The following is a 20,681-nucleotide window of genomic DNA, read 5'->3' as shown; positions in this document are numbered from 1 at the left end:
CAACCATGCATCACACCTCAAAAATACTCACCCAGGAACCCCACCCCGGCAATAAACTCCAGTGCCAACTCTGTACACACATCTATACAAGCAACATCTTCACAGGACCTAACCACATAAGCCACCACACCAGAGGCTCATACAACTGCACATGCACTAATGTGATCTATGCCATCAAGTGCCAGCAATGTCCCTCTGCCATATATATTGGCCAAACTGGACAGTCTCTGCAACAAAGGATTAATGGACACAAATCAGATATTCAAAATGATAACACACAGAAACCTGTTGGGGAACATTTGAAATTGCCCAGGCACTCATTAATGGATCTTCAAGTGACTATACTCTTACAAAGCAATTTAAAAAACCATCTAGAAAATGTAGAACTTGCCTTCATATGCAAATTTGACACATTTAATCAAGGATTGAACAAAGACATGAACTGGATGGGTTGTTATATTCAAATGACATCAAAAGCTAAGTACATCACTTACAGCCCACTTATTAGCCTTATTTAGTATGGACACTTTAATGGACCAGGTGATTTTTTCCCTTGTCCTCCCCATCTCCACTCTTTTTTTTTGCTATTTATTTGTACCTCTGGACCCCTTGCTCCATTCATCTGAAGAAGTGGGTTGTGCCCATGAAAGCTCATGATGCTATCTACATTTTTTGTTGGTCTCTAAGGTGCTGCAGGACCATTCACTGTTTAAAAACATAGCTCCCATCTAAACTCATCTTCATGAAAGTAATCAACAACTTCATCTTTTCTCTGAGCAAAACACCTGCACTTCTTTCCTACCTGCTCTTGCACCATATAAGTGCATCAGCCACGCAACCATCTAACACAGAGACTTAAGAAAAGATCCATTTCATTATCCTGTGCAATTTTGTCGATGTACACATTATCTGTACACATTCCATTTAGCAATGCAGAAACAGAAAGCTGGTTGGTTTTAAACATCCCAAGCAATGTGTCTTCTTTTCTTTCTTAGGAACATGGTGTTTTAGTCTGGGCACCACATTTCAAGAAAGATGTGGAGAAATTGGAGAAGGTCCAGACAAGAGCAACAAAAATGATTAAAGGTCTAGAAAACATGACCTATGAAGGAAGACTGAAAGAATTGGGCTTGTTTATTTTAGAAAAGAGAAGACTGAGAGGGGCCAAGATAGCTAGCATTGCAAGGTATTTACATGACAGTTATGCTAATCATTCATATGCCCCTTCATAGTTTGGCCACCATTCCAGAGGATATGCTTCCATGCTGATGATGCTAGTTAAAAAAAAAAGTGTTGATAAAATTTGAGGTTTAACTCTTTGAGGGAGAACTTTCCCCTCCTCTGTTTAACCCACATTATGCCATATATTTCATATTTCATGCACTCTCGGATGATAACTCAGCACATGTTCATTTTAAGAACACTTTCACGGCAGATTTCACAGAACACAAAGAAGATACCAATGTGAGATTCTAAACATAGATACAGCAATTAACCAAAGGTTTAAAAATCTGGATTCCCTTCCAAAATTTGAGGGTTGAGTTGTGGAGCACACTGTTTTAAAGTTTTAAAAGAGCAATACTCTGAAGTGGAAACTACAAAACGCAAACACCAAACTGTTGTTCTTCGAGATGTGTTGCTTATGTCCATTCCACTTATGTGTGCGCCCGCCCACGTGCACAAGTTCCGGAAGCTTTTTACCCTTAGCAGTAACAGTTGGGCCAGCCAGAGAGCCCCCTGGAGTGGTGCCAGTATATTGGCACACACATACCCCTGCTGGCCCTCCACTCCCTCAGATCCTTCTTGCCAGACGTTCCAATGAAGGGGAGGTGGATGGGATCGGAATGGATATAAGCAACACATCTCAAAAAACAACAGTTACGAGGTAAGTAACTGTTTTTCCTTTGAGTGCTTGCTTATGTCCATTCTGCTTAGGTGATTCCCAAGCCAGGCCTATGGAGGTAGGGTTGGAACCTAAGTAGAAATAGACTGCAGCACTACTCTACCAACACCCGCATCCTGCTTAGCCTGCTGTATGATCACGTAATGGGTGGTAAAGGTATGGACCGATGCCCATGTGGCCACTCTATATATGTCTAGGATTGGCACCTGAGCCAGAGGAGACCAGAGAGCCCCCTGGAGTGCTGCCTGAGGTCGAGGATGGGTGCCCAGTGAGCGACCTCCCCTTTCTGAGAGACCCAAGATAAAACCCTTCTCCATTTGGCCTGCTAGGTTGCTCTAGTGGAAGGCTTTCTACTCTCCATCAGTACGATATGACCCAGTCTGAACAGAGGAGCTCTCTCCACTTCAACCATGGATCTTCCACACTGTGAGGTGAAGGGACTGGAGGTTTGGGTTGCACAGATACCCCATGTCCAGCTCCTGCATCAGGAAGTCTGGCACGAGCGGGAGGGCAATGGGGTCTTCCATCAATAGAGACACTAGGGTAGTGTACAAGTGCTGTACCTGCTGACTCTCAGGAGGACCTCGTGAATGAGAGGAAATGGGGGGGAAAGATATACAGGAGTCCCTTCGGCCACTGCGTTGTCAAGACATCCCCCATTGATCCTGGGCCCACTTCTTGTTGATGTGTGATGCAAAGAGGTCTAGCAGGGGAGTCCCCCACCTCCGGAAGAGACTGTGCACCTCTTCCTCCTTGAGAGACCATTTGTGGGCTGAAAAAGCCCTGCTGAGTTGGTCTGCTAGTGAGTTGCAGGACCCCGGCGGTAGGCGGCCTGCAGCTGAATCTCCTGCTCGACGCAAAAGTCCCACAGGTGAGGAGACTTCGAACGATCAGACCTCGATGACCAGCTTGACGAGGCCCTTGACACAAAGGATTCCGTGTCTGACTCAGAATACTCAGACGCAGACCATGGTGGTGCCGTCGGTACCTCTTGTTCCTGGTGCCAGCTATGGTACTCCATGGCCGCTGGTTTGTCCTGATGCCATGGTGGCGGTGCCAGGGGAGGGGAAGGGGAGAAGAACACACGCTCTTGTGTCAGTACTGTCGGTGTGATGGTGCCGAAGCCGTAGCCGGAGGAGCCATTGATGCTGGAATGGTGCTACTCCACCCAGGCCCATGTCGACGGGGCCGATGCCACCCTGCCCCACAGTGAGGTTGACCCCACTCTGAAGCCATGCCATTCATGGCCTTCATACAGCTCCGCACCGCATGGCGCTGGTCCCAAGAGATCAGTTCAATCAACTCCTGGGCTGCGGCGAAGGTGTCCAGGGTCGATGGAAAAGAGACATCTTCCCCTGAGAGGTCCTGCACTTTGGGACTACAGTCCATGCGGGATGCGACCTGTGCCTGTGGTGCGCAGGAGCCTCACTGTGTCTGGGCGGTGATGAAGTCCCGGGGTGTCCTCCACGGGGACGCATCTCCTGGTCCCGCCTAGAGGGCAATCTTCCTTTCCTTGCTCTCTTGCCTGCACTTGGTACTGGGGACTGAGAACAGTGCCTCGGTGATGAGCGGTGTTCCGACACTCCAGAGCATATAGGTGCAGACTCCATGCCCATACTGGCTCAGGTGCCCTCCTTACTGACTCTGCTGGTTCTGGTGCCGCAGGCTGCAGCGTGGACTACATCAGCAGCAGTTTAAGTCTGGAGCTCCTGCTTAGTCCTTGGTTTAAAACAGTGTTTCTCAACAGGGCTGGATTAAGTGGGGGGCTAGCAGGGCAGCTGCCTGGGGCGCCAACCTATGGGGGGCGCCTGATGGCAGCTGTAAGGTGCGCAGCATGCAGGGGGCAGGGCTGCACATGCGTTGCGTGCCCGCTGCCCGGGGCGCAGGAATGGCTCGAGCCGGCCCTGTTTCTCAACCAGTGGTACAAGTACCCTTAGGGGTACTTGAGAGAAGTCTGTGGGGTACGTCAACACAAGTGAAATTTGGAGAAAACTGAATTTTTGTTTTAAGTTTTACAGCACTTCATGATTTTTGTACTTTTTACACCCGAAAATTTCATCGCCCATCCGGCTATGATTAAGTTGTTTAAACAAATGTGTTGCAATGGTAGAAAAAATGTTGTGTGTCTGAAAATTCGGTATTGGGGGTACTTTTTTTTTTAAAGGGGTACTTTATTAAAAAAAAAAGGTTGAGAAACACTGGTTTAAAGGACTGGCAAATCTTACAGGAGTCTGTCAGATGGCCTTCTCACAGGCACTTCAAGCACTTCTTGTGCAGGTTTCCGCAGGGCATAGGTTTCAGACTGTGTGCAGGGCTTGAAGCCTTGAGGCCCTGGTATTCTCTCCCCCCCCCTCCGCCCGGGGGGAGGAGGGGGGAAGAAGAAAAGAGAATGAAAGTATCTGCTAAGTATTTCAATGAACTATCAACTAAGATAACACTAACTATAAGAACTACAAAACAACAAATAATCTGGCAGCACTTTAGAGACTAACAAAACATGTAGATGGTATCATGAGCTTTCATGGGCACAGCCCACTTCTTCAGATGACCGGAGTGTTGGATGTCCAGAACCAAACATAAATAAGGGAAGGGGAGGGAGGAAGGAAAAAATTGGAGGGGGGAGGGCGATGAGAAAAAGAGGCAGTGGGTAAATAAATTTCTACATATCTATACAAGCGAATTCACCACTGGACCCAACCACCTCAACCACCAAATCAGAGGCTCATTTAACTTCACATCCAGTAATGTGGTCTATGTCATCAAATGCCAGTAATGCCCCACTGCAATATATATGGGTATGTTTACACTACCACCCTAGTTCGAACGAGGGTGGTTAATGTAGTCAATCGAAGTTGCAAATGAAGCCCGGGATTTAAATATCCCGGGCTTCATTTGCATCTTGCTGGGCGCTGCCATTTTTAAATCCCCGGTAGTTCGGACTCCGTGCCTGCGGCTACACGCGGCACGGAGTAGGTAGTTCGAATTAGGCTAATTCGAACTACCATTACTCCTCGTGGATCTCCAAGTTGCTGTTTTGGTACAGAACAATTCCACAAACCAAATACACAGAACCCCATTTCATTCACAAGTCGAATTCTCATGCAAATGGTCTAAATTGCAATACTGGATGGCTGGGACATTATCAACCAACCAACCAACCAATGACGGTGCCGATGGTTCTTTATGTCTGTGTAGAATCTAGAGTTAGTATTCTTCCTTTACATTGCAAACTAACGGTTCTTATCTGCCTCTTTTAGCTATTTAGTCTTTAGGTGCCAATAGACTATTTGTTGATTTTCAGTTTTTCCTGTTACATACTGACTCAGCTTTCCCTCTGAAATTTATCTACCCACTGCCTCTTTTTCTCCCTGCCCCCAATGTTTTCCTTCTTTCTCTCCTCCCCCTCCTTCCCCTAATTTATTTTGGTTCTGAACATCCAACTCTCTGGTCATCTGAAGAAGTGGACTGTGCCCACGAAAGCTCATGATACCATCTACATGTTTTGTTAGTCTATAAAGTGCTACCAGACTATTTGTTGTTTTTAAAGTTTTTCCTGTTACAGACTAAGGGTACGTCTAGACTACAGGGTTTTGTTGACAGAAGTTTTGTCGACAGATACTGTCGACAAAGCTTCTGTCGACAAAGAGCGTCTAGACTACATTCAGTCGACAAAACCCTGTAGTCTAGACACAACCCTATATGCAATAACACCTTCTGTCGACAGAACTCTGTCGACAGAAGGTGTTATGCCTCGTAAAATGAGGTTTACCAGCGTCGACAAAACTGCTGAGTTCTGTCGACGTTATGTCGACAGAACTCAGCAGTAGTGTAGACGCAGGTATAATTTTGTCGACAAATGTCCACTTTTGTCAACAAAACTGTAGTCTAGACACACCCTAACTCGGCTACCACTCTAAAAAATATATAAGAACTACAGAACTATCTACAGAGATAAGAGTGCTAAGGGCACACTTGCATAAAGCAAGCAAAGTATTCCAGCAACCCTCACGAGAGGTAAAAAGGAACTGAGGGGGTGGAGGGCCAGCAGGGGTATATATGCGCCAATATACCAGCGCCGCTCCAGAGGGCTCCCTGGCTGGCCGAACAGGTATTGCTAAGGGTAAAAAGCTTCCAGAACTTGTGCATATGGTGAGCGCACGCTTAAGTGGAATGGACATAAGCAAGCACTGGAAGAAGAATCAATCTTCTGTTTGCGGTATCTGACTCAGATGATGAAAATGAACATGTGTCAATCTGCAGTGATGTGGATTGTTATTGAGCAGAACCTGTCATCAGCATGGGCACATGTCTCCTAGAATAGTGACTAAAGCATGAAGAGACATTAATCGTTAGCACATCTGGCATATAATATCTTGTGACTGTGGCTACAACAGTATGTGAGAATGGTTCTCATTTGCAGGAGACACTCTGGACAAGAAGTGGGCATCATTATCTCTTGCAAATGTAAACAAACTTATTTGTCTGAGTGATTGACTAATAAGTAGCCATCTCCAGGCCTTGTGTGACTGCATGATGTTTAACAAAGGTGTGTTTGGAGGCCCAGGTGGCAGCTTTACATATGTCTATGGGTGGAAAGTAGTTTAGAAATGCTATTGAGGCTGAAATGGAACTAGCAGAGCGCATTCTGATCCCCACTGGACATTGTGTGTCGTTTAATTGATAGTACAAATGAATACATCCAGAGATCCATTTAGAGAGTTCCTGAATGGATATGACAGTACCTTGAGACTGTTTTGTGATGGATATAAAGAGTTTTGGTGAAGCTCTAAATGGCTCAGTTCTCTCCAGATAGAAAGCTAGTGTAGCCATTGAGTGCACTCCACTTCCCCACAGCTCCTGCTGCTGTGGGGACTGTGGGGGGTCCCAACTGCTGCTGCTGCCCTGTGTCAGCTCCCCTGTAAATCCCCAAGGCCACGATGGGACAGAGTATCATGAGAGGGAGAGGGCAGTGGAAGTGAAGAGGCTTGGGATATGGAAACAGGAACGGATAGTCCCCTTCCTGGCCCACTAGGACTCACGGCCTGGACTGTGTAAGTGCTCCAGCTAGGGATGGCCCACAGACCGGGAGTTTGAGACTTCTGGTCTAGGATATGCATCATTTCTCCAAATGTGTTCTATATAGTTTGGGGGAGGAAAGCTGGTAGGTTAATGTGGAAGATTAGTGCACCTGGGGAAGGAACTGAGGGTGGGTTGATAATGTCACTTTATTTTACATCTGCTGTGGAATTATTAATTTTTGAAGCATGTGGTCTAAACCTGGTTTGTAACTTATTGCTAACTAGTGCTGAAAATCCCTTATCTAAAACAAGAATATGGTATCACTGATGTGGTTGATGCCAATAGACCTATTAATTGAAGAAATAATCTTGCGTACCTCCAACCTCAATCCTTTTTGGACCAGGATCCCTACAATTACAACACCATGACATTTCAAATTTGAATAGCTGAAGTCATGAAATTTACTATTTACTAAAATTTCTATGACCATGCAATTGACCAAAACAGACCATGAATTTTGTAGGACCCTATTTTAAGAGAGAATGGTGTGTACCTGTGTACGTTCTGATCTTCATAATGATGCTTCTAGGACTAATGAATTGGATGGCGGTGGGTATGTGTAACATAGTCAGACCTTCCTGAGGAAGTAGATACAATTTGTTAGCCTTCTTCAATAAAAGTTGAGAAGATGAAGAATTATTCCATTGCTGCCTGGCTGGGTGGAAAAACCCCCACTTCTAATCAGAGAAGGTAACCCTTTGGCTAGTAAGCTGCTTCCTGTATATGAAAAATTGGATGAGATGATTTCTCATTTGAAACTAAGGGAATATCCAATGTCTCTGCCATATGATCCACTAACTCATGAAATGCCAACTGCATCCTTTGCAGTTAATGAAGCTGAAGTGCCCACCCCCATTTTCACAATTGTTCCCCACATGGATTCCTGTAGCTCCGTTAATTCCTCTTTCTTTGAAAAAACTTCCCTCACAACTGTAGGAAATGTATTCAGGCTGACTGGCCCTGTAAGATTCATATCCTTTTGATCTGGTGGATGCATCCCCTCTCTGAACCAAAGTGGTGAAAATCTATTCCCACACACAGGGAATTATTGACAATATACTGGAGAAAGCCATTGTGGCCACTGAATTCAAGATTGTATTTACCAGACTGGTCAGAAATCCTTACTCAGATCCGATCGTACATGTGCCTGTACAGATGGAGTTGAGATATGTGGGAGCCTCTGATCATATTAATCTCTGTATAGATATGATCCATATTCTGCCTGTAATCCAAGGGTATATTGGTTCAGAAAGAATGGGAGAAAACAATACCCTTGACTGGAAAAAGACACCAGAAAAATTCTCTGGGGAAGCAGAAAGCATTTTAAGTGGTGGAAGAAAAAATATCTAAATTCTTCTACACAACCTCTCCCTTCACATATTTGTTCTATTTCTGTCACTAGTTTGAGCTCTCTCTGAACCAAAGACAGATCTCAACTATTATCTGACATGGTGCCTCAACTGTCACTTCTTTAAGCCACTGGTTCCTTACTTTTCACTTTTTGAACCAGTTCATCTGTATCCAAAAGTATTGGATTTGAAGAACATTATCTCACCTTCCAGAGATGATAGACACCAAGTGTTAGTTCCTGAAATCTAGCTGACTTAAACCATTCTTTTTCTCCCATGGAGTAACTTTTTTCAAAGTTGATGACACCACTGAGGACTGGGTAATCAGATCTGTCTTAGCAGTGATGTCTTTACTAACAGGACTGGCATAACTGCCAACACTTCTGAGAATTTTTTTCTCTGATCTTTATCACTGGATCCATTAGAATTAGAGGCGGAGGAAAAAGATCTATCCTTTCTAACAGATGGCTTTGCTATTACTGCTTCTTGCAACAGAATTGCTTGAAGCCCATTCTGTCTTTCTCTCATTGCTCTAGATGGGAACATTATACAAATTGAACACTTTAAGAATGAAAGTCCTTCACCTAGAAATGCCAGAATCTAGCATATGTATCTGATATTAGAAAAAACACTGGAGATGAAACATCTTTTAATTCTTTGATTCCATACTAAAGCAGATAACTATACTGCCAGAGGTGAAAAAAGGTGGTCTGCCCTGTGCACTGCTCTGGAAAGAAGGAGCTAGCCAGTGCTGGGTCACTCTGCTGCAGGAAGAGGTGTGGCCTGCTCTCAGCCTGTCTGAAGGGCTCTCCTGCAGGCTGCCTCACTAAGCAGCAGGTAGCCAGGCAAGTAAAAGTGGCTGGCTGGAGGCGCCCCCTCACAACTGGTCTGGGACTGCCCTGTCTCCGAGCCACATCCCCTGAGCACCATTTAGGGAGGGCAGGATAGCTGAAACCCCCTGCCTACCCCCCCATTCATATTGAGACACTTTTCTTCCCCCTTCCCGTCATGGTCAGGGAGCAAGAAGAAAGTATGCAACTTGGGTACATTCCTCTCACTCCTGGATAGGGAGGGAAGAGTGCAGAAGAGTGAGTGATTCATGCTGTGTGCTTCCCTCTCACATCCTGAAAGTGACAAGAAAGGGAAAAGCAAGCAGCATCACAGTATGAAACTCGGGGTGAGGAGGGGAGGAGGCCTTCAGCCCTAAATGGTGCCCTTGCTCCTTTGCACTCCTCCTCCCCACACCTCAGCCCCTGCCCTGAGCCTCCTATGCCCCCAGCCCTAACTCCTGCAGCTCCACATCATCCCTATCTTAACCCTGCACTCTCCCAGCCCCTGCCCTGACTCCTGAGCATCCCCCACTCCATCACACTTACATTTCTTACAAGCACTGTCATATCATACTCCCTCCACCTCCTGCCAAGAGCCTCCCCCGAGGGCAGTACCTATAAGAAATTTAAGTTACTTTAATCCCTGCTACTATTGTTATAACTAACTACTAATAAAGTTTAACTGTGTAACAACTAACATTTAAAACTAGCTAACAGTCCAGAATAATTCCAGAGCTCCACACACAGAATGCCCTTTTATATCCCCGCCCTGGAATGCTCAACACTTAAGGAAGGGAGAAGTCACTGAACCCCTTGGGCACTCCAATGGCTACTGCTAGCTATAGTTCTGATGTGCAGGCTGAACTAGTTGGAGTGTCCTAAAAGTGGCAATATTCAGGGACATTTGAAGAACAGTTTTTTTAACTTCTCAAAACTAAGTGAGCCAAAACATTTTCACTCTGCTTTATTCATAGAGGCTGCGTCTAGACTGGCAAGTTTTTTTTGCAAAAGCAGTTGCTTTTGCGGAAAAACTTGCTAGCTGTCTATACTGGCCGCTTTGAATTTGCGCAAGAACACTGATGATCTAATGTAAGATTGTCAGTGTTCTTCCGCAAATACAATGACTCTCCGGTTTGGGAAAAAGCCCTCTTGCGCAAATACTTTTGCGCAAGAGGGCCAGTGTAGACAACTGAGAACCGTTTTGCGCAAAAAAGCCCTGATGGTGAAAATGGCGATCGGGGCTTTCTTGCGCAAAACCGCGTCTAGATTGGCACGGACGCTTTTCCGCAAAAATTGCTTTTGCGCAAAAGCATCCGTGCCAATCTAGATGCTCTTTTCCACAAATGCTTTTAATGGAAAAACTTTTCCGTTAAAAGCATTTGCAGAAAATCATGCCAGTCTAGACGCAGCCATACTCTGTATAATACAATTCTTCAGAAGTAGACAATCCATTCTCTTTCTCCACAGAGGGGAATCTGGTTGGTATCCTGATGTATAAAATGACAGAACATGAACACTTTTTTGATAGAAATTGGCTTGTAGCAGGTGAGAGATCCCATTTATTTTCCTCAATCCTGACTCCTTTAATACAGTAGTTCTCAAGCTTTTCCACACCAGTATCTATTTTTCCGTATCAGAATTGATCTGAGACTGCACCTCTCCCTTTTAGCTGATCCCCCATTCCATTTAGCTATTCAGGGATTTGTAGCTCATAGCTGAGAATGTGTGTCATGTTACAATCCCAAGACACTCATTTAAAAATGCCAAGCCGATCAATATTCAGCAAGGATGCAGCCAAGTTAGCTAAGAAAACCTTGTATCATTTGTGAACTCAAACAAGCGAATCAGAATTATGTCACATGAAAGCCAACAAACAAATGTGGAAGAAGAGCCAGTGTGGAAAAGGAACTGAGGATAACGAGTGCTCATTTTTTCATACAAAATAAGAAAGAGGCATGGATCAGTGGGCTTACCTTTAAAGTATTCAAAACTTTTAAGTTTCCCCAAGTACTTTTTTCAGTTGCCCTGGTATCCGCTTTGTTGCCATATCTTCTCAGTGCACTGAATAATGTTTTCAAAAGGCAAGACTAGGTTCTAGTCACAAAGTTGCCGTGTTTTTCTGCCAAAGCTCAGGCTTCATCAATGCAAATATTGAAACAGTGATGTCAATCCAACCCAGCTGCAAAAACTGATTATTTAAAAACTTCAAAAAAAATTCTCCTGAGGAGCCTCCTGTCAGTGCACAGTAATCAGGAAGTCCTTGTATATGTATTGTTCCCAAGTAAACCATCTAAAGGTTAAAAATTGGGCAAAGAACACATCTGTAGTTTTATCCAGTTGTATTATCAGAACTGGATTTTCTGAACTCTACTAAACAACTATTCCTGAACATCTGCAGCCATGTCATCAATTCATCAGCTAACTGAATCACAGAATAGGGAAACTTATTTTACCTGGCTGGTGGCAGCAATTCCCAGTATAATGTCCAAGACACAAAGCACAATCAATATTTCCCCAATTACCTGAAGCTTTTCACTATTTGTAATAATGCTAAGTATGATACTCAGAGAGCTTTAATATTTGCAGCATTGCCGTTCAGTAAAACAGTTTAGATTTTGTTAATCCAGCCTTTTCTCTGAGGAATTCAATAGATTTATTTTGGAAAATGGATGCTTGTTCTCCAAAAGATGGTAAAGTTTTCCTTCCTTTTAATGGTGATATGTATGACTGAACCAAAGGAACTCAAAAGCTCGTCTCTCATCAACAGAAATTGGTGCAATGAAAGATATTACCTCACCTACCTTGTCTCTCTAAGAATCCTTTGTCAACTATTGTGACAACTGCTACTTTATAATGTGACATCCAGTTAATGTCTTTGTTCAAGTCCAGGGAAACAGTGTCAAATTTGCATATGAAGATCAAACAACAGATCCAAATAGTCATCATCTTCTATGCAAGTGCAAACAACATATCCAAACAGACATCATCTTCCTGTTTAAGTGCAGTGTGAGGAATCAACCTTCATATGAAAATTTGACAGTTTCCCTGGACTTGAACAAAGACATTAACTGGATGTTGCATTATAAACCCAGCCTTCCCTGCATTTAACACCTCATTACATCAAAAGCTAAATATGGGGCACTTTCAGCTCACTCTATTAGCCTCATTAGTACTTATACTACAATTGACAGGTTACAATTTTTTTCTTCCCTTCTTTTTCTGTTATAAATTCTGGATTCCTATTTTCACTCCAGCTTCCAGCTCATCTGAAGAAGTGGGTTTTGCCCACGAAAGCTCATGATACTATATATATTTTTGTTAATCTCTAAGGTGCCATAAGACTATTCATTGTTTTTAAAGCTACAGACTAACATGGCTACCCCTCCCCCCCTTTGAGGCTTTTAAACACCAGTGTCATTATTTAAGGTGATATGTTACTTTATATAATTACTGCAGAATATTTACTTATTTTTAAGCAAAAAGGGTTAGTTACAATAGCTCTTCACTACTAACCTGAATCCAGTTATCTACCATACATATGAAAGGTTTGAGATCCCTTGATCAATTTATTGAGCTAATCTGTCCCAGATTCTTAATGCTATATTAAGAAGGGAGTGAAAATTAGTATTAAACATTTATACAGTACCACTAATATATATGATGCTTCTTAAACAATTCCCACTAACATTCTGATTGTAAGCTCCCATATACATGAATCGAGAAACACCATGGATCAGAACCCCCATGCAACTACATCGTGATTATTGAACCTTTATATTGTGATTATGCCTAGAGAGCTCAGCCAGTCTGGAGCTCTGCTGTGCTAGGCACTGTACACATTTAGTAAATAACACACCTTATCCCAGGGTTCTAATTCCAGGAAACCTCACAGGGAGGAAAAATTCAGCCTACTCTCATATGCCTTCCATTTATAACTCACAGATGTGGACCAGGACTTAAACTGTGATAACTACTGTGTGCTGCTTGTTACATTTTAGTTTGAGAAGAAAATGAATCACTGAAACATAGGCCATTCTTGGACAGATGGCTAGTGGATAGACTATGTTAAAGAAAGCCAAAACTCTCTTGATTTATATTAACTCCAGTGCGGGTGCTGATTTGACATGCACTGTAGGGGCTTCTCTCTCACTTATAATCAGAACACACTGGCTGGCACTCACCACAGAACATCTGGACTTCATTAGACAACCTTCAGCTCTGTTTCCTTGCATCAGCCCTGGCCCCCTCAGTTGAAGCAGCCTCTCAACAACTGTTTCACCATGAACCAGTCAAGGAGACAGACTACTTTGGAAGCAAGTAAATCGGGACTACATTAGTTGATGACCTCTGCCCTCCAATTCGCCTCCCTTCTTTCTGATGATAGAAGAAATCCCTTCATGAAAGTTGACAACCAATCCTAAGCAGACAGATCCATTTAGTGGAAAGCTTGGTCAATGCTGACTGCTTCATTAGGAAAATGTCTATATTGAGGCACATTCCTGCAATTCAGGGATGAGAAGTTTTAAATTAAAAAAAAAAAGCCATATCTTCTTTCTGAAATGCCTCTCCCTAATTTAATGCACAGAAATTATAGAACCAAATGTCTTTGGCAAGAGCCCTTCCTTCTCTTTCACAGTAATACACTTGCAATTTGAGTGGATAGGAACAGGATATAATGAGGGGGAGGCAGAGAGAAAAGCTAAAGGAAGGAATTGCTACAAAACCTCTTGGAAACTATGTGCCTTTCTCTCTTGATGAATCTCTGTCTCTTCGCTGAAGTGTGTTAAATAAAGAAAATCCTCTTTAGTCTGAATGGGTAAAAAGTTTGGGGAATTGCTTGTTGGGAAGTTAATCTGGGTTTCCTAATTTCTGATTTGAGGAGATATAAACAATCTATATTTGCTGTTCTCTTAAGCAAACTCGATCTTCCTTTCCCCTTTATGACTGGAGAGATGTTACTGGGCCACTTCATCTTGAATGGTCCTTTGAAATGTGTGTTAACTTCTTACACTAAACAATCTGTTCAAGCACTTATTTAGCTGCGACAATCTGAGTATGTTCCCCAGACCTGAAGAAGAGCTAGGTGAAGCTCGAAAGCATGTCTCTCTCACAAAGTTGGTATAACAAGAGATATTACCTCACTTACCTTTTCTCTCTAACACAGAAGTGCAGACCCAATGGTCCATGGCTTGCCTTGATCCAGCTCACAAGGCTCAGGGCTCCTCTCCCACAGCTGGGCGAGCCTGCATTGGTGTTCCAGCCACGCAAGAGGGCACCAACATTTGGTGCCTCCCACAGGTGGCTGGAGCACCAGTGACATGCTCACCACTTCTCAAACCTCTCAGGCCAGATCAAAGCAAGCCATGGTCAGCATCCAGACTGCGGGCTCTGCCTGGCAGAGGGGAGGAAACAGCTGTGCCAGGATCAGCAACTGCAAAGGCTTGCAGGTTTCACCAGAGTTGCTCCCATTGGATGTGAATTCTGGCCAATCGGAGCAGACAGGGGCAGTGATTGCCTGCGCATGGAAGTGCAGAGCCACCTGTGCCCCTTCCTATAAGCAGGTGCCCCCATCCTCTACTCCCTCTGGCCCAGACTCCCATCTCCCACTCCCAGCCTGCTCCTGCATTCCCCTCTCACCCAGACTCCCCAATCCCAATCCACTCTTGCACTCTTCTGCTCAGACCCCACACCTGCATCCTACTTCCTGCCAGACCCCTCACTCCCACTTTGCTCCCCCACCCCGTCTGTTCCTGAATCCTTCCTCCTGTCTACAGCTTGCACTTCTAGCCCACTCCTGAACCCTCCCTCCCACCCCGACCTTGCATCTTCCAGCCCATTCCTGCATCCTACCTCCTGTCCAAACCCTGCAATCCCTCCCCACTCCTGCACTCTATCACCTGCTCAGACTCTGAAGCCCCACCCTGCTCCCCAGCACCCCCTTCCCACACACTGAACCCCCAATTTTTGGCCCCACCCCAGAGCCTAGTGGGGCCCCACAAAATCTACTAGCCTTCAATCCCCAGAAGAGTTAATCCTGCTCTGTGGGGAAGCCTTTAGGCTTTATGTTCCCCACGGTGCTGAAGTGCACGGGGAATCTTGGCTCCCCAAGTTGCATGAGCAAGGCTAGTATCAGTCATTCTCTCTCTCTTTCTGCTTATTAGTTGGGGACCACACCCATGAGGGTTTTTTTGTGTGCGTTTCTCACTTGCATGTGGTCCTGGCTGATTTTTCTGTGGGTCAGTGACCCTCTAACCCAAAAAAGTCCCCCAACACTGTTCCTTGTAAGCTGTGTGTTTGTGTGGCCACTCATGAGAGAGTCCAATGCTGCTCAGCTGTTTAGAAGAGCACCCACAGCTAGGTTTGTGTTTTTCCTGGTGGTGCACATAGGTACATACCTCAGTGCACATAACATTTATTCTGCTCATGAATGGAAAAATTGCACACCTGGATGGAAAAGATTGCTGTTCCTTACCCCTGCTCTAGTCTCTTGGGACCATTATTAATAGCTACTAAATTATACAAACAAGTAATATTTTCCATTAAAGACAACATAAAGGCATTATTTGTGTTCTGCCATAGGCACCACTATACTATAGGGAACAAAACATTACTTCCTCCCCTCAAAAGATTTCTACCCATAGTCCCTCCTTGCTTTGTAACTGGATTCACAAGTTAGGATGGTGTTGTCATATAATACTCCTCTCCATTATTATTCAGTATTACACTCTGGAATTTTACATGCTAAGAAGCACTTTTCACCATGATCAAGTTGGGTACATGCATTTTATAGTTGAGTGTCTTGCTAGTGGAATGCCATCTTGCTAGAAACGGACAGCGTCATAAATACTGTAAGTAAGGTTTAATGTTATGAAATTGTAAAATCGGTTTCTAAACTGTTTTAATGTTGGTTTAACAGCCAAAAAATGTTACTATGTGAACAGTAAACATATTATTTCAGTATTAAATGTTAAGTAAAAAAACACTATCACTAGAATAGTGATGCCTTCTAAGGTGGAAGTGGAGAAATCTCTGATCAGAAAGCATCCCTGGTTCTGTCTTGCTGCATCTGACTTAAATTCATAACTCTTCTAGACTCTAGAAGTCATGGCCTGAATAGCAGCACTAGATTTATGGCTTACAACCATCTGTAACGCACTAAAAGCCACATTGCCCACCTGAAGCTTTCTTTTTTCCACCTGCCTTTCCTTTCCCTTCTATGACTGGACGGGTGTTTATAGGCCACTTCATCTTGAATGGTCTCTGGAAATGTCTGTTAACTACTTATGCAAAACACTCTCCAATGCCCCACATAATTAAGGTGGCAGAAGCACTGCTGGTAAGGACGTGCCCTGCTGACAGAATGAGCATATGACATGAAACACCATTTTAATTACGGAGGTGGCTGTGTGTTGACTTAAGTCAACTTCATTTTGTAATGGCATATCATCCACGGTTACTTGTGCCTTTAGCAGAAACTAAGGGTATGTCTACACTGCATCCCTAGTTCGAACTAGGGATGCAGTGAAGACATACCCTAAGAGTCAAGACCCCCTTCATAAATGGCTTCTTGGACATTTATGTTAGAATGAATATCAGTGTAGTAGTAATAAGAAGTCTCTCTTATACTCTCCCCATAATGCTTCCTTCAGGCTGTCAGCTCTGTGTTCAAGCGTATGTAGCTTGAATTCTAATTTCCCATATGACTGAATGATGTGCAATCACTAGACATGTATTTATTTTGGATACTCCCTTAGGAATGGTATGTCCCAGTACACTATATATTTTTAGTTTATAAAGTTATGTCCCCATGATAATAATCCCATACTCCCATAGTACTAGCCCATATGCCTGATTGTTTGCCTTCCCTTCCCACCTGTTGCTTGAGCTGTTGCACCAGGCGGTCCTTTTCTCGCTTCAGAGCAGCCACTTCATCTTGGGTCTTCTTCTTAGAAGATGAAAGCTCAAGCAGAGCAATGTTGGCATCTTTTTCACTGATGGCAGCAAGAAGGGCTTCTTGTCTGGGAAAAAAATGACATGACATTAGTCTTCTTAAAATGTGAGGGGTATCTGTGACAACCTGTACTCCATGTTCACCCTTTTACAAAATTATGATATATATCAAATATAATATATAAATTTTACAAAGTATGCCTTTTGAGGTCTGATTTGAAAAAATCATAATCTGCTGAATATTACTGTCCTGCTTAAACATGTCTGGCAACACCATATAGTTATAAGACTCTACTGTATAACATTGTTATAATATGCTCCAAGGTTAAGAAAAGCAGGACCAAACCAATTTTTCAGAAATAAAGACACTACAACGTTAACGCTGATAAAGGGCTATTATCTACTTATGCAGATATTCTCCAGCAGGGAGGTAAGGATAAACAAGATATTTACTTTCCATCACAGGGACAGTTCACACCCCATGTCTACAAGAGACTGTTTTGTCACCATAAATCAATGAGGATATTTTTAGCCAAAGAAACTGAATTATAAAGAGAAGATGGAAATGCTGGATTTCACTATGCTCCATCTCTGCTCATGACACTGACAACTCTCAAATAACAACTTCGGGGTCACATGGGGGAATCCTAACTGGCAGGCTTTTCCCAGTACAGACTGCCTTAAGCTTATGTGAGAAAAACCTTTTGGTTTTAATTTAATTTAGCTTTTCAAGTTAGGCATTTAGTTTTCATATCATCTTTTTATTTTCTTTGTAATCAAATCTGACTTTTATGCCTAGTCTCATTACTTGTAGTCACTTAAAATCTTTCTGTAGTTAATAAACTTGTTTCATGGTTTGATCTAAACCAGTGTATGTTTGCATTAAAGTTTGTGGGCAAATTATATGAACTCATTTTAACTATGCAGAATATTCCCAGAAGCAAAAGCAGATAATGGGGAGATACAGGCCCTTTCTGTTTTAGAGAGATGATGAAAAGGCATCAGGCAGAAGGCATAGGGGGTTAACTGGGAGCTGAGAAAAGAGCAACCCCCCTTTCCGGCTGCCTTTGCTGTCCTCTCACCTCTCTTCTCACCATCCAGGCAAATGAGGAGCTTTTGTCAGCTGTCTGCACTGAGTGACTAAATGTAGGCTTGTCCTCTGAGCAAACCACTGACAGAAGCAGGATCCTGCCATCAGAGTTGTGTGATAGTTATACATACATTAATCCTTTTCCAATCGCATCTAATTTTTACATATCCTCCAATACTTTGGGAACGTATTGTGGAGGCTAGGCAACAAAGGCTATGATCTTGCTTCATATCAATTGAGCTAAGGTGCTACGGTGAATTCTGGTTTATCTTAAATTGTTTACTTGCAATTACATCTCCTTACTTTTCTAGCTCAGTCTGAACTCCAACCTAAGTTGGGCTGAGCCAGGTCAGTATTTGTAAGGAAATCTCTACAAAAAGAGGGCACTAAGTAAAGTTTGCAAAGTAGACTACACACAGAAGGGTTCCCTAACACTTAGCATTGTAGAGAGAAAAGAACTGAGATGGTTGGGCAGCACTTCCTTATAAAGATTCACGCACTGATATCTGATGTCAGCAGAGGCTGTTTGAGGAGCCACAATGGACATGGCTTTGATAGAGATTCCTGGAGTGTGAAGTTACCAACAGGCTTATATGGTGAGGCCCATTATTGTGTACAGAAAATGAGTTTCATTCCATTAACAGGGCCACTATCTATTTTTGTAGATTTATACATCCAATGACCTGAGACACCTTGTGTTAAAAGTTCTCCACATGAAATCCTGCAGTTTTCTGTCCTGACACATACAAAGTTACAAATTTTCATGCCATTCCGACAAAAAGGTCTTACCCATAACGTTACTGATATTTGCCCTGTATAAGTCAAAATTGATTGAAAATGATTGAAATGTATGAAGAAATATGTTAAAGGAAAGTCTTAATAGACTGAGGACTTTAAACGTCATATGCAAGAAAAATATTACAAACAGCCAATTTGGGTGACATTTATTTTTTGTATTTATGTACAAGAAAAAGTGCTAAAAACCTAAAAATTTTTGTGCTGCTGGAGTGTTTTATGCATCAATATTTTCTTCTATTATTCTAATAGGCAACGTGCAATAAATTAACATGTCTATTTTTTGGTAGAAAGTATAGGTTAAGGTATTCCAGCATAGTCTGTCAAGCTCTCACATGGAACTTGCAAGGAAAATGCAAAAGAGGAAGACCTCGGACAACATGGAGAAGATCTACTGAGATTGAAGGACAACAACTGAGGTACTCCTGGAGTCAGCTAGAAGTTTTGTCTCAAAACAGAGTGTAGTGGAAGAGACTTGTAGATGACTTATGTTCCACTTGGACTACAAGAGTTTAAGAAGAAGAATTACCCCATGCTCATGATTTGCTTTTCTTGACAACTTTCACTATAGACTGGACTATATTAATATTTACCCTCAAGAGAAATGTTTGTACATCAGCCTAACTACATGAAATGATAACTCTAATACATCTGATACATTTTTCTATGGAAATACTAAAATATTATTATTTTCCTTGAGCATATTTTCCTCAGTTACAGCACTGAAAAAAATACTACACAAAACTTATTAGAATTCTCTTGTATATGGCATTTATTTCTCAAATATTCATAAGTGACAGCTTATTTGGATTTATATGAATTGACATAGTAATTGATATAAATCAAAATGTTATTTTCTTATTCAAATCCTGTGATCACTTTGGCTGTTGGCACTGTTGTGCTTATTTTCTGAATAAAACAGATTTTTTTTTATTTTCTAGGATGAAAATATTTATCAAAGTCACTCTTCTCAGACTTATTGTGTGTGACAGGTTCAGCAACTTTTTTGACGGTGTTCTTGCACTTCTGACACTTATACAAGTCTGGGCATGAAAACCAACTGGCAAGATAGGAAAGCCTCCCAGTTAGACATTTTATATGCCTGCAGACACAACACAGTGCCTAAAAAATTAATCAATAATGTGGTTTTAATTTCCAATACCGATGAAGAAACACAAATTGACCACAGTTGTGACTTAAGACTGATGCTTATGTATGCTGTATCTGTACCTTGCTATGAATTATTACATCTTGGTAGTCCCTGAAAGCATGTTGCACATGAAGAAATATACCTGTCATCAACAATTGTGACTGTGTCAGAACCCTTCTGCATAGTCAGGCAGTGACACTCCTCTACATGGCTATGTAGAGAGTGATGTCCTTGCCTACAACATGCATATCTGCATCCCTCTTCATGATATACAAAAATGTCTTAAATGCTTCTTCATAGTTGCCATCAGAAAGAAAGTTCTTTTACATGCTGGGGGTTTTCTGGTCCTTTATGTAGATGTGTCTAGTTTAGCTGCTTGGCATGACTGTTGGACATTTTTACTGCTCAGATTAGGGTATGGATCTGTGACAAAGTCTAAACAAGTACACTTGTATTTACTTTCTTGAAATCTTGATCATATACACTAAAACAGTGTCTGCAAGCTCACCAAATGTTGAAGGAATAACATGTAGTG

The 20,681-nt window shown here is 42.7% G+C and overlaps 1 protein-coding gene across 10 annotated transcripts in view; it reads right to left on the bottom strand.

The window, feature by feature from the left end:
• The window catches only part of ERC1 (ELKS/RAB6-interacting/CAST family member 1), a 512,836-nt gene that overhangs the window by 76,589 nt on the left and 415,566 nt on the right, over window positions 1–20,681 (bottom strand). For all 10 annotated transcript variants that reach the window (XM_075941054.2, XM_089775709.1, XM_075941075.2 and 7 more), the window contains one exon: window positions 17,035–17,179. In XM_075941054.2, coding sequence (XP_075797169.2) covers window positions 17,035–17,179 — 145 coding nt within the window. The remainder of the gene's footprint in view (window positions 1–17,034; window positions 17,180–20,681) is intronic.

This window comes from Pelodiscus sinensis, chromosome 1 (genome assembly GCF_052426305.1).
Source record: "Pelodiscus sinensis isolate ZL-2025 chromosome 1, ASM5242630v1, whole genome shotgun sequence".
NCBI classification, from domain to species: domain Eukaryota; kingdom Metazoa; phylum Chordata; order Testudines; family Trionychidae; genus Pelodiscus; species Pelodiscus sinensis.
The sequence above is the reverse complement of the archived record's forward strand: the minus strand, read 5'-3'. Positions and strand labels throughout refer to the sequence as shown.